The sequence below is a fragment of the Manacus candei genome, unplaced genomic scaffold (assembly GCF_025592945.1).
Source record: "Manacus candei isolate 608988 ecotype Guabito, Panama unplaced genomic scaffold, ASM2559294v1 h1tg000040l, whole genome shotgun sequence".
Lineage (NCBI taxonomy): Eukaryota > Metazoa > Chordata > Aves > Passeriformes > Pipridae > Manacus > Manacus candei.
This window is the reverse complement of record NW_026138088.1, coordinates 2,091,452-2,106,048: the sequence shown is the minus strand read 5'-3', so window position 1 is coordinate 2,106,048 and position 14,597 is coordinate 2,091,452. Positions and strand designations below refer to the sequence as shown.

The 14,597-nt window shown below is 62.6% G+C and overlaps 1 protein-coding gene across 4 annotated transcripts in view; it reads right to left on the bottom strand.

Moving 5' to 3' along the window:
• Positions 1-14,597, bottom strand: part of SRCIN1 (SRC kinase signaling inhibitor 1) — a 72,784-nt gene that overhangs the window by 37,833 nt on the left and 20,354 nt on the right. For 3 of the 4 annotated variants that reach the window (XM_051794552.1, XM_051794553.1, XM_051794551.1), the window contains one exon: positions 2,353-2,636. In XM_051794552.1, coding sequence (XP_051650512.1) covers positions 2,353-2,613 — 261 coding nt within the window. In that variant the 5' untranslated portion in view covers positions 2,614-2,636. Of the gene's footprint in view, positions 1-2,352; positions 2,637-5,820; positions 6,817-14,597 lie in introns of those variants that run through there. The other variant, XM_051794550.1, reaches the window with a different exon arrangement.

Genomic DNA, 14,597 nt, shown 5'->3' with positions numbered 1-14,597 from the left:
TTCAGCGCCTTCTCCCATCTGGATTTTAAATCTGCCTCCTCGGGCCTCTCCTCAGATCTGCCACAGCTCTGATGGGGGTTGCTACAATTATTCCCCTGCATTTATTTTTTTTTTTTTCATTTCCCCTGCTCTCTTTTAAACACACAAATTCAAAACGAGTATTTCTCTCCCTTTCCCATTCCCATGCTTTTTGCTGCGGGCTCTGCCAGGCTGAAAAAGGGATTGTTGACATTTGTGGAATGCTACTGTTCACCTCTGATGTTACCAACTCTCTTAGACATAATTTTGTCTTCAAAATCCCAATAAAACAGCAAAGCCTGGGATCTGAAACACCTTCCGGGCTCCTCTGGAAGAGCAAAGCGAGTTTCAGATGTTTCAGGCAGAGCCAGTGCTGGATCCCAATGTCATTTAAAGGTTGGCACCTGAGGTTTCCAGGGTTTTTAGATTCATTTCTCCCTCTTATTATTTACTGCCTGGGGGGGAAATTAAGAAAAAAAGGGGAAAAAAGAGGGCCAAAAAAAAAAAAAAGGAAGAAAAATAGGATTTTGTAGGATTTTGGGGTGTTTCTGATTTCTGTACCAATTGCAAATAGTTGATGCTCGTGGTGGGGGAGTGATGGGACCCAAAAATCCTGGCGGGGTTTGCCCGGTGCCAAGAGATACCCAGACACCCCCCACCACCCCAGCAGATAATTCCAGAATCCAGATCATCTTTCTTTCACCTTATAAAAACCCCCTGCAGCTGATCAGACCCTGAGCCAACACAAGCTGGATTTCCTTTTTTCGTAGCCGCCGCTTATTTAAAAAAAAAACAAAAGTCCTGAAATCGCTGTAATAACAGGAAAAAAATCCTATTTATTGACTGGGAAGTACCACCCTGTGCCTGGGAATGTCCCTGCTCCACCTCATAAGAGGTAGAGATGGAGTGTAACCTGTGTGGGGCTGATCAATAATCATCCCTCAGCCAAAATTTGGGTGTTTGGGGGTGTGGGGGGCAGTACCAGGCAGGTGAGGGCTCCGAGGAGGCAGCGAGGCTGCTGATTTTCCTGACACAGCTGGATTCCCTTCGGCTGTGCCAGGTCTGGGAGCCATCACCTCCCTCCCTCGGGGTCTGTGGGGGATGATCTGAGGTTTCCTCCCAGCCACTTCACCCGGATGGCTCCGTGTTCACCCTGTTGGGGTGGGGATTTATCACCAAATGGCATCTCTGGTACCCAGACAAGGGGGATTTGGGGTGCCCTGCACCCCGAGGGCACCCCCTGGCACAGGGAGGGGTGTCACCCCCAGGGATAGTTCATCCCTCGGGCTCTGCTGCTTTCAGAAGGGCTCCCAGATGTGTCATCTGCTCCGAGGACTGGCTCGGAGTGTCCCCGGGGAACACAACCAAAGGATGTCCTGGCATGGGCACGGTGCCAACCCCCAGCACTCCTCATCCATCCACATCCCACACGTGCTGGGGCAGAGCCACAGCCCCTCCCTGCCTCTGCCTGTCCTGCCCTGCAGCCCCCCTGAGCTCCCCAGCCCCTTCCTGGGCAGCCAAGGGGGGAGGCACTGCCATCCCACAAGCAGCTCCCAGGCAGGGGGGTCAGGCTGCCCCTTCCCCAGCAAAGTCGGGGTTTGCAGGATAAATCCATGTGGGAGAGCCCCAGTCCTGGGAAGAGAGGGGGTGCTGCCCTCCAGGGATGGAGGATGCTCTTCCTCACATCTGGGAGATGCTCTTCCTCACACCTACGGAATGTTCATCCTCACCTGGGGGATGCTCATATCTGTGGAATTCTCATCCTCACACCTATGGAATGCTCATCCTCACACCTGGGGGATGCTCATCCTCACACCTGGGGGATGCTCTTCCTCACACCTGTAGAATTCTCATCCTCACACCCGGGGGATGCTCTTCCTCACACCTATGCAATGCTCATCCTCACACCTGGGGGATTCTCATCCTCACACCTGGGGGATGCTCTTCCTCACACCTATGGAATGCTCATCCTCACACCCGGGGGATGCTCTTCCTTACACCTGTGGAATCCTTATCCTCACACCTGGGGGATGCTCATGCTCATACCTGTGGAACTCTCATCCTCACACCTGCAGAATTCTCATCCTCACACCTGGGGGATGCTCATGCTCATACCTGTGGAACTCTCATCCTCACACCTGCGGAATTCTCCTCCTCACACCTGGGGGATGCTCCTCCCCCGCCGAGGCCGCTACAACCACCCTCCCCCCCGATCTCACACACCACCTGAGCCCCCCCTCCCGAGCCCCTTCCCCTCCAGCCGCCCCTAAGGGACCACAAAGGGCTCCCTGTCCCCCCTCACCCCATCTCCCCGAGCAGGCGCCGCCCCCTCACCTGGTCCCGCATCCTCTCCTGCTGCCCCCGCAGCGCCAGCGCGTGCTGCGGGTACTTGCTCTTCAGGTGGTCCATGAAGGCGTCCCTCTTGCGCTCCATCTCCGTCTTCTGGAGGCCGGTGAGGGCCTCCAGGCTCTGGGCGGCGATGACGGTGTGCCGGCGCTCCGAGGTGTGCACCAGCCCTACGTTGGAGAAGCGCCGGGTGCCGTTGCCCAGGGTGCGGTACTCCCGCGGGTACTCGGCATCGTCGGCGGAGATCATGTGGCTGCTCGTCCTTTCGGGATCTGCGCGGGGACGGGCAGAGCACAGCGGGGTCAGGGCCGGCCCCCCTCCCTGCCACGGCGCGCGGAGGTTTGGGGTGGGGAGGGTTTGTTTAAGCCGAGGGTGGTGGTTGGGGCTGGCTGGGAGCGGGGTGGTCCCTCGGTGGGATGGACGGGGAGGGGTTGCGGGGTTTGTCCCTCTGCGGTGTCCCCGCTCCTGGACACGGGGCTGGCGGTGGCAGGAGGTGGAGGGGGCAAGGGGGATGGAGGGGCCGGGGCAGCGGGGGGGATGTAAGGGCTGGGATGCCACCAAAACCACGATGTTCGGAGTGAAACAGGAATTAAACAGCGTTGGGTCGTTAAAACAGCACAGACAAGACACGGGAACTGAGCACTGCTCTGAGGCACAGACAGACAGAGGACACGACACAGGACAAACCAAAAAGAAAATTAAATCAGGCCAGAGGGGAGGGGAGGTTCGTGTCTGCCCGTCAGTGTGGGCACTGTGCCAGGGGGGTCCAGGCCCCCCATGCCCTGACAGAGACCCCACGGAGGGCTCAGCCCCCCATCCTGCAGCTGCTTCTCCCAGAGACCAGCCCAGCCCACGGCACCAAACCCGGCACTGCAGGGATGCTCTGCCCCGTGCCAGCCCTCTCCTGGAGCTCAGCCCACCCCGGGCAGGCAGGGAGGGGGCAGGGGGGCAGCCAGGGGGTCACACGCGCAGGGAGGCAAAAGGGACTCGTCCCTTTGCTAATAATTCATTCCCTGCACGTTGTGACTCCGATTTCCAGGGAAGCTCAGCGGTGCTGGATGCCTGGAAGTCCCCACACGCTGCCAGCGCCTGGCACCTCCTCGGTGACTGCGGGACGGGGCCACCCCGCAGCCCTCAGCCCCTGCCCAGCCCCGTGCCCGCTGCAGAGCAGCCCCAGGGCACCCTCTCCCACCCCAAAAGCCACTGTTGAGTGTCTCATGTCATCAGAGCCCGTGTCACCCGGCCCTGGCCCGGTCCCAGCTGTCTTTGCCACCACTAACTAGTTTGGCAGCGTGTGCTGCAGGGCTCCACCGGGCTCAGGCTTCCCTTTCTGCTCCCCTTTTAACCTTGATCCATTATTCATCTCCCTCCTCGTCCTTCCTCCCCCCACTCCCTTCCTTCCCAGAGCTCCCGTCAAGCAAATCATAGAGGGTTTCTCCTTCTCCCTTAATTATTTATCAGCCCAACATATTAGCTTTGTATGGGTGTTATTAATGCAGGATGGGACTCCAGCGTGTGCCACGGACGCGATTCCTCCGCTCAAGGTCATACAAGGGGGTTTGCTCCGAGCCAAGCGGGGACATCACACGCTCAGCAAATGCCACGGGGACATCCCAAAGCCTGATTCCCGTTTCCTCCTCCAAAAAGCAACCAGTCCAGCTCCCGTCCTGTCACTGAATGTGACCTTGGCCAGGCTGCCACCCCCTTTCCCAGAAGACAAGGGAAGAGCTGCGGCTTCTGTCTCTCCCCAGCTCGTCCCGCTGGGTCCCCGTGTCACAGGGGAGGGTCACAGGGGCACGTCAAAAACACCCTGAGCTCCCCCAGGGAGAGCAGCACAGGGAGATGTCGGAGGGGACACCTCAGTCCCGCTGCTGGCAGAGGAGAGGGTAGCTCAGAGAGGGGCAAGGGCATCGCCCCGGGGTCCCACCGGCTGCGGAGCCGCTGCCAAACCCGGCACTGACGGGAAACACGGATGGAGCAATTTGTCCTGAACGCCCCAACCCAGCCCCAGGAGCTGCTCGCTCACCTCTCCCCTCATGTAACAGCCCCAGAACACATTTTTCTCCCTGGGGGTTGCTGATATCAGGCAGAAAACTCTTTCCCCCCCTCGTCCGGTCGCTCGAGTACTTGTTCTCTGACCGCAAAGCAGCAGAGACGTGTTTGGGGGGCAACTGTGCCCAGCACCCAACACCCAGCCCAGCCCCAGCTCTGGCACCCCTGGAGCACCCCTGGGAGCAGCCAGGGTGCTCCCAGCTCAGTTTAGGGCAGTGGGACCCCCAGCACCCCCCGGTACAGGCGATGTGCCCAGTGTGGTCCATCCCCACCAAACCAGCCCCTCGGCAGAGCCGGACCCCGAGCGCCACAGGGACTCCCAGCCTTGTCCTCTCCCATCGGAATGGTGCGCTGGGAAGGCTGGGAAAGAGGGACAAAGGGCCACCCTGACAGCTCCAGCTGCAGCGGTGACAGGGCTGGGAGGAAGGAGCTGCAGCTCCTCTCCCTCGCTGGAGAGAGCGGCTCGAGGAGGCCTCGACCCGGAGGAGAGGGCAGGGACGGGGATCTGGGGGGTGTGAGAGGGGCTCGTTCCCTGCAACCACCTCCCGGGTGCCTCCACCAGCCCCGGGTTCAGCAGCCCTGGGATGGGACCGCATTTCCGGCCCCTTCCCACCCTCCTCCTCCTCCTCCTGCCGCTGTGATCAGCATGCAGCTCCCCGCTCCCCAATTACATGCTCCGGGAGTGGAACGCGCCAGCTCTCGCTGTCCCTCTGCCGACTGCTAAAAAGGATGATTTGAACAGCCCTGCACGAGCTGCACAGGGGTCAGAGCCAAGCTGGAGCCCGTCAGGGGCTCTTCCACCCCCGGCTGTGCCACATCCGTTCCCACATCCATCCCCAGGGCAAAGGGGGGAGAGACAGCCCCAACACCAGGAACCTCGAGATCCAAGAACCCCTCCGAGGCAAGAGGAGGAAAAGCCACTGCAGACACGTGTACTGGCCTCATGTCAGCCACCTTTTCCCTCCAGATATCCCAGAGACGATATCGGACAAGGAAACAACCACCAGCTGGGACACGGGACCCTAAAACACTCACAGTCGTGCTTCCCTGGCACTATCCACGAGAAGAGGGTGCTAATCCTACCCTTGCCCCGAGGGTATAATTCCATCTTGCCGCCCCAAAATGCCCCCACAAAGTTGTCTCTCCTCCTCCCCGGGTGCGGGGATGCCGGAGCAGTGGTACCCACACACGGGCTGCCCACGACAGCAGCAGCAGCAGCAGCAGCACATCCCTGGAAAGTGCTTCCCGACGCTGCTTCCAAGTAGGTCACTGGGGTGGGAGAGCCGGTGGCCGGAGCCTGCACGGGGTGCCCACCTCGGCAGTGCCCCAGCCCAGCCCAGCCTGGCAGGGTGTCCCCGCGGGATGTGTCCCCCCCCCCGCCCCGGGGACCGTCCCATCGCTTACCCGCGGGCGCGGCTCGGCTCCCCCGGCGGCCGGGAAACTGCTCCGGCGGGACGGGGGCTGCGGCCCCCCGGGGCTCTGCAGGGGCTGGGGGCGGCTCCTTGGCCGAGCGCAGGGCCCCCACGACAGCCAAAATCCCGCGGTAGATCCTGGCCAGCCCCTCTCCGAGCAGCGGGAGGTTAAGGGAACGCGGTTCTCTTTGCCGATTCATCCATCCATCTTCCTCACCTGCCAGCAGAAGGTGTCACCCGCGCCGGGGCACGGCCCCGGGCTGCTAGCAGGGTCCGGCCATCGCCTGCTTCCCGGGAAAACAGAGGCGCCGGGGGCACCGGAGCCTGCCCGCGCTTTAGGTGATGCTCTTCAGGGTGGGAAAGGCCCCAAAAAACCTTCCCGGCGCTGCGGGCGCTGCCCCGCGGGAGCCGCGCCGGGTCGGAGCGGCTGCGGGCTCGGCGGCGCGGTCCGCCCCGGTCCCCCCGCCGGCAGCCCGGCAGGGCTTTATCATCAAAAGGATCTTTTCAAACACAGTTTATTACTGCAGTTTCATAAATCTTCATGAGGCAGCAAAAGCTCAACGCGGGTGTCGTGAAAGCGCCGGCAGTTAGCGGAGCATGAAAAATCGGCCGAGAAAGCGTTGGTACAAAAAGGGGCGAGGGGAGGGGAAGCGGAGAGTGCATCTGGGGAGAAAGAGAATAGAAGCCCCTCGGAGCGATGCGTCTCCCCCGCACCCGGCCATTAACGCAGCCGGAAGAGCGGGATGCACTTGCTTCCTCCCGAAGGCTGCACTGCCGCACTGCCAGCGCTGCCTGCTCAGCACCCACGGAGGCTGCCCAGCACCCAGAGCCCTGCTCGGCACTAACCCCTTCCTCGCCACGCCGCAGCCGGGCTCCCAGGGATGGCAGGGAGGGATGGGAAGCGCAGGGAGAGCCTGCAGGGCTCCCGCGCCGCTGCACTTAACTCATGTCGTGCTGCAGAAACACCCACCCCTTCCCGAGCCGGGACCCGCTGGGATCAAATCACAGAATGCCGGAACGGTTTGGGTTGGAAGGGACCTTAAAGTTCCACCCCCTGCCGTGGGCAGGGACCTTCCACTAGATCAGGTTGCTCAGAGGCACCTTCAGAGCCACTGCTGTCCCCGCCCCTGGCTCAGCCACGCTCTGTTCGCACTCATTTTGGGACGGTCAAGTGCCCTCCAGGACCTGCCCCGGGCTCACCCTCACAGCCACATCCAAAGAGTGCTGGGAGCTGCCCAGCTGCCCGAGGTTACCCGACTGAAACCGTGCCCAGGAGCAGGGACAAGGCAGCCCCCACACCAGGGGACACACGAGTGCCCTCCCCCTGTGTCACTGCCATGAGCTGAACGGGTCCAGCCACCACCAGCTCTGGTCACTTAAAATCAGCTCTCAGAGAATTAAACCCCTGTTTTCGGAGCCCACGGGCTGTGGACGCCCCTGTCCCAAGGGAATGCCGGGAGCTGGACAGACCCAGGGTCCATCCCAGCATGGGAGTGTGGGAGTGAGGGGTCTGCTCTGTCTCCTTGTCCCTCACAGCAACACGGGGAGTGAAAGCTGAGGGCGACTGGGCCGGAGTTTCCCCACCGTCCTCTTGCTCCTGGGCTGATGGACACCCTCCACCAAACCTCCTGGGATGCCAAGACCACCCCTAAGGAACCATTAACATCCATCCCAGGATTAATCTCCCCCACGCCCTGCAGCCCCACGGGATGGCAGAGCTGTGGCTCTGCCACCTCCTCTCCCCATCCCCGAGGATCCCCCAGCACTGCCCGGGCTCCGCAGCAGCCAGCGGGCTCCCCGCCCTGCCTTTCACTCCCAAATTCACGCAGAACCAAGGACAATAAAACACACCCCAACTGTTTCCTCAGGAACTTCCCAGCTGGGTTAGCGCAGACCCCGCGGTCCCGGAGCCACTTGGCTTCTGGGCAAGGGCAGGGGCACAGTGCCCGGGCACGGTGGTGTTCCGGGTGTGATCCAGCCTGTTCCCAGCCTCTACGTGCCCTGGATGCTGCCTGCACCCTCCCTGCATCCCGCTAATTCCAGCCCTGCCGATGCTGGAGCTGCACAGGGACAAGGAGTCCGGAGCCACTCCGTGTCCTGGGGCACACTGGCTGCTCCCAGCTGGAGCTCGGAGAAGTCCAGCTGGCACCTCTCCACGGCGCTGCCCTGACAAGCAGCTCCCTCACTTTGGAAGCGGGAGAAACCACCGGATAAATTCGCATGTCGTTTGTCAAAAACCCAAAGTGAGGGAGAAATCCCATCTGGCCAGCCCTGGAAAAAGCAGCAGCCGCCGCTTCCCACCTCGCCCGGGTGTTATCCCGCCCACGCGGGCACATGGAAACGGGAGAGAGACGAGCTCACCTCCTCGCTCCCGTGGAATGGCAGCGCCCAGGGAAGGGCCGGCACACCTGGAGGCTCGCTCGGAGCTCGGGATCGGCACTTCCAGCGGGATGCAGGAAGGAGCTGCCCTGGGTCAGCCGAGGGAAAACGAAGCGGGACAGGGGGAGAGACGGCGTGGGGAGGACGGGCTGAGGGAAACCTCCCCGCTGCCATCGGCGTCCTCCAAGACCTTTGGCAGGAGGCTGAGGCACCCTCTGGGCACAGAGGACATCCCTGCCCGGGGCTGGAGGAGGACGGAGCCCTGCCTGCCCTGGCAAGAGGCGGCAGCACCCTGGGCTGGCAGGGAAGGCACAGCGGCTGGGGAGGTGCCAATGCCGGGTAAAAATAAAGGAGAGGGGAGGATGGCCAGGGCCGGGCTCATCACAGCTCCGACACAAACCACTTTGTGGGCTGGGTGGCACAGCCGGGGCGGGACAGGGGATGGGATGGGAATATCCCGGGAATAGCTCCGAGCCTGGGGGTCCATCCTGGCTCTGGAGAGCAGAAGGAAACTGAGGCACCGGCGGGAGGCACAGGCAGAGAGCACGGGTCCAGCTGCAGGGGGGATGCTGAGAGGGGAGGGGGCCAAACCCAGGGTGGGAGCAGGGGGATGTCACCATCAGGGACCGGGAGTTTTCCCGGGATTTTGGCAGCCCCTGCTGGCTCCCTGTCCTGCGGCTGCCTCCATGCAGGGAGGGATGTGTGGATGTGGGGCAGTGACTCACCCCCAGCCAGGTGGTGAAGCACAGCCCAGTCTCCCTGTGAGCCAGATCCCCCCCGCCCCGATCCTCAGCCTGCTGGGAGAAGCCTTTGGGATGAGCCCAAGGCAGCAGCAGGAGTTGGACCCTGGAACCCCTGCAAAGCTGCCCCTGCAAAGCTGCCCCTGCAAAGCTGCCCCTGCAAAGCTGCCATTTCCATCCCCCCTTCCCCTGGAGAGGGGGAATTTTGCTGCTCAGAGGACCCACCGTGCCCTGCAGGTCTCCCAGGAGGATTCCCAGCACCACCACGGTTTGGGCTCAGCCCCAGGGACACCACTGTCCCCACCACGCTCTGACAAAACCAGTCCCAGCCCAGATCCCTGCTGCTCCCACCTTGAGCTGTTCAGGCAAACCACCCTGGAAATCAATTCCAAGCTCTCAGGCATCAGGAAAGGGATAAACTGCCCCCTCAAGACACCAAATCGATGATTTCTCTTCACCCAGGCACAGGGAGCGTGGGGGGATGATGGCAGGGTTGGGGTCCCTCTGCAAGCAAGAGCTGGGTCCAGGTGGAAGGGAAGAGCCCCCAGAGCAGCTCCTGTTGTGGCACAGGGCAGGGAAGATGCGTGTCCATGTTCTCTGCAAAACTGTTCCATGGATGGATGGACAGGGAAGGCTCAGGAGGCTGCAGCTCCAGCCTTCCTGATATCCTGTGACTGCACATATTTACTGGGATAACGGCAGGACCTCATCCCAGACTGCCAGCAGGGCTGGGGGCTGGTGTCTTACTCTCATCTCTCTGCAAGCAGAGCAAGAGGGCAGGGGCTGGAAAGGCCACGGGTGAGGAAGGGTTGGCAGAGAGGAGGAGGAGGGGGAGGAGGAGGAGGGTGGGCTGGAGGGGACACACATCGAGATCAAAAATCGATTCCTGACAGGACCTTTTCTTTCTCTAATGAGACACTGAGGAAGTTACCAAACAGAGCAAGGCCACCACAATCAGAGAATCCCAGGATGGTTTGGGTTGGGAGGGACCTTAAAGCTCATCCAGTGCCACCCCCTGCCACATGCAGGGACACCTTCCACTAGCCCAGGTTGCTCCAAGCCCCGTCCAACCTGGCCTTGGACACTCCCAGGGATCCAGGGGCAGCCACAGCTTCTCTGGGCAACCTGTGCCAGGGCCTCCCCACCCTGATGTTAGAGAATTTTTACCTAACATCTGATCTAAACCTCCTCCTTTCGGTGACAGGAGAAACAGGAAGGAGCAGAATGGTCCAGCAGGAGCCTCCAGCCCGTCCCACAGACATTGCCAACCACCAGGTCAAAGCCCAGAGCTGGGCACGAGGCCCTTTCCATCCTGCACCCCTCGTTTCCATCCTGCATCCCTCGTTTCCATCCTGCATCCCTCGTTTCCATCCTGCACCCCTCGTTTCCATCCTGCACCCCTCGTTTCCATCCTGCACCCCTCGTTTCCATCCTGCATCCCTCGTTTCCATCCTGCACCCCTCGTTTCCATCCTGCACCCCTCGTTTCCATCCTGCATCCCTCGTTTCCATCCTGCACCCCCCGGGGGCAGCCCCGAGGGATCTGTGCCCACAGCCCGGGCACCACCACGCCGGCTTGGAAACACGGGCAAGCTCTGCTTCAGAGAGCTTGGGATCAAAGGCAGAGCCAAACCTCACCAAGTCCCTGGGGAGGAAGGCTAAAGGAGGGGCTGCAGAGCCCCCAGGGCAGGGAAGGGCCGCGGGCAGAGGGGGATGCTCCTGCCGGAGCCCAGCCTTGCACCGTGCCCGCCCCGTGGTTTCCCTGGATGCACCCGGGGCAGTTTTCCCAGGCAGCTGCTCAGTGCCCTCCCCTCCTGCCAGCAGTGCAGTCATGCTCACCACACACTCGCCGCCGGGAGGCCGGAGCCTCCTGACAGCAGCTCCCACTCCGTGCGGCGTCGGAGCAAATCCAGCCGGGAGCAAATCCAGCTGACGGATCATCACGGAGCCGAGGGAAGGGGAGGGAGGAGACCCCCCCTCCAGCACCCTGACCAGGAAGCCACGAAGGGAAGAATCCAAGCCAAACCCACGGCGTTGCCAGCCCTTGCCCCACAGTCTGGGCCCCCCTTGGAGTCACCAAAGAGCTCGGCTCCGTGAGGAAGCGCTCGGGAAGGGGATTTTTCCCGGCTTGGAGCGTTGGGGATCATGGCAATGCAGGGACAGCCACCCCACACAGCCCAGCACAACCCTCAGCTCATCTCTGCCTTGGCATGAGGGGCCCAACTCTGTCAGAGGCTTGGCACTGCCACCATCATGATGTGCTTGGAGGCACATCCTGGAGCTCAGCAGGTCCAGCCGTGGGGCTGAGCCCCCTTCCCGCAGCCTGCGGGCAGGAATTGGGGGGCACTGCCTCTCTGGGGGGCTCCTGCCAGGACCTGGGGGATGCTGGGCTCTGGCAGCTGCAGGGGAGAGGCTGGGAAAAGCTGGGCTGGTGTCACAGAGGGGCTCGGGAGCCCTGGAATGCTCCAAACGGGGGTGTGCAGAACAGGCCCTATTTATAAGCGCACAGGTAGCACGTTGGTGGTTGGTCACAGCCTGCCGTGCCAGCCTGGTTAGTCACAGCTAGTTAAAAATCAGAAATGCTGGGAAAAAAAATATCTCAGAGCCACGTCTAAAGCCTCTCAGATGCAAGGAAAACACACTCAGGAATGGAAAACATGGGGTGGGATCCAGCAGGGCTTCGCTGTCAGCCCGATCAGCGCACACAGACCATGGGACAGGGATGCTGTGGGGACATGTGACACGTCCCACCTGCCTGCAGGGCACGAGGACACTGAGCTGCCTGGTCCTCACAGGGCTCCCTGCCTGCTGCCACCTCCCACCTCGGAGTGGGATGCTGTAGGTGACACGAGGACAAGGCCACTGCTCTGTCCCAGGGGCAGGTGCCACCCCTCTCCCCCCGGCACTGAGAACACCCTCCTGCCCTGCTGGGGCACATTGGAGGGAAAACCACAGCCCGTCCAGCCTGCAGCCCTCCCACCAGCGCCAGTCAGAAGCTGTCCAGGCAGTGAGGTTTAGTCAAGCAAAAGGAGGGCAGCAGCAGCTGCCTCAGCCCTGCCTCCCCCTCCCACCAGCACAGGGCAGCCAGTCCAGCCCAGCCCAGTCCAGTCTAGTCCAGCCCGCCCCATCAGCCCCTCCTAGGGCAGAGCCCACCCGTGTGGGGCTGGGAACATCCCCCTCCACTGTCCCCACACAGGGCAGAGCCTGGGGATCATTCCCAGCCTGTGCCATCCATCCCCTCCTGCAGCAAAGCCCACCTGTGAGGGCTGAGACCATCCCCAGGCTGGGCTATCTGCCCCCTCCCCAGGGCAGGGCCCACCCGTGTGGGGTTGGGATTATCCCCAGCCTGTGCCATCCATGCCCTCCCAGAGCAGAGCCCACCTGTGTGGGGTGTGGATCACCCCCAGCTCACACCATCCACCTCTTCACAGGGCAGAGCCCACCCGTGTGGGGCCAGGACCACCCCCAGCTCACACCATCCACCTCTTCCCAGAGCAGAGCCCACCCGTGTGGGGTGTGGATCACCCCCACGCCAGGCCATCCATCCTCTCCTGGGGCAGAGCCCACCTGTGTGGGGCCAGGACCACCCCCAGCTCACACCATCCATCTCACACCATCCATCCACAGGGACCACCTGTGAGGGGCTGGGACCATCCTCAGCCTGTCCATAGCCCCCTCCCAGAGCAGAGCCCACCCGTGTGGGGTGTGGATCACCCCCACGCCAGGCCATCCATCCATCCTCTCCCACCTGTGTGGGGCCAAGACCACCCCCAGCTCACACCATCCACCTCTTCCCAGGGCAGGGACCACCTGGGATCATCCCTCAGCCCACGCCATCCAGCCCCTCCCGGAGCAGAGCCAGGACGAGCATCCCCCGGAGCCTCCGGAGCCTGCACCCCTCCCACACCCACATCCCCCCCGCCCCGGTCCATACCCAGGAGCAGGGCAGCGAGCCGGTAGTCCCCGGGCTCGGTGGGTCTCTGCAGGCTCGGCAGGGCCCGGGGGGCAGCGCCGGGGGGCTGCCTGGCCCGGCGAGGAGGAGGAAACATGGTCACGGTCGCGCCCGAGGCAGCCGGGGAGGAACCGGGAGACGGCTCCGAAAATCTGCGCGACAAACACACGCAGCTTATGGCATATGTTTAAGGCAAACGAAAAGATGGTTTTTTGCTAATCACTTGGCATTTAAAGCGACGCGGCGGCGTCCCCGTCAAGTCGAATCTGAGGAGACGGCTCGGGTTGCGTTGGCTGTTTGTGTTAATTAAATACGGGGCCGGGTCGTTATTAAACACGCGCCGCGCAGCCCAAGTGAGCAGTGGGTGGGTTGTTACCGACCTTATCTCGCGGCTCCGACCTCGCTCGGCGCTCAGCGGCTGTCACCTCGCATCCACCGCCGGGTCCTGCGCGCCGGGAAGCGGAGCCGCGGCGGTGCCGGGCGGGCGCCGGAGCTCCCGAGCGATGCCCCCTCCCGTCCCCGCTCTAGCGAGGGGCTCCCAGGCCCGTCTCCATGGCCGTCAGCGCTCCCTGCCACCACCACCCCTCCGCCGGCGCCCATCGCATCCTCCCGGCTCCGAGCCGGCGCTTCCCCTCACATCCTCTCCCTGCCCCGACACCTTTCCCCCCCTTCCCCGGGTTTATCCCTCCGCTCCGCGCGGACGACTCCTGCTCTCTGATCTCTTTTCTGACTCAGAGCTCCCTGCGGGTCCCTGGGTTTTGGTTTTTTTCTTTCCCCATCCCCTGGGAAATGTCAGCGTGCCCCCTCAAACACATCACATGGGCGGGCAGCCAGCGCCGGGCCGGGCACTGCCAGCGGCGCGGGCAGATTGTCGCGCTGCCCTCCCTGCCCTGCCCAGGCAGGGCTGCCAGGGGCGTGCCACGAGCTGCCAGTGCCACTCCAGGAGCTCTTCCCCGTGATCCCGGCACGCCCAGGAGCGAGCCTGGAGGGTCCAAGGCACCAGAGCCTGATGTCACCGAGCTGCCCAGCCCCGGGCACGGACACCCCGAGTGCTGTGCTGTCAGCTGCTCCCACGCCGGCCCCGAGGGAGCTCGGGAGAGGGAAAACCAGGATCTGCCTCCCAGGAGAGCCTCACTGCCCCAGGACACGGCGCTGGATCCGGAGCTCAGCCGGGTCAGGTCACACCCCGCTGCTGGATGGGCCTGGCAGGGGTCAGAGTGACCCTTCCCGAAGCTTCCCAGAGCCCTCCCCGGCCACGGCCCTCTCATGGACTCACAGCCACTCAAGCCTTGGCACCACAGCCCGGAGAGCCCCAGGGGGGGAAGAGCTGGGAGCCCAGGAACCCCCCCAGCAGAGCCCCACAGCTTGGCTTTGCCCCCATTTCGCGACGGGGAAACTGAGGCACGGGCGGAGCAGGGCCAGGAGCGCTCCTGGCTCGGGGCCCAGCGGTTGGCAGGGCAAGGAGGGAGAAACTCTGGAGGCCAGATCTCCCTGCTGGAGCCCTTCCAGGCTCCCCAACAGCCGCAGCCATGAGTCACGGCTGGCACAGGCACATTCATGACACGCTCTGCCATGACAAACCCTCCCAAAAATTCATTCTCCTCTTTGCTGAGCGCTTCTGGAGAGAGCTGAGCCAGTTCCTGCACCCCAAACACGCAGAGGGGGCTTTTTTTACCCCTCTCTCCCTTGGTTTGGGGCC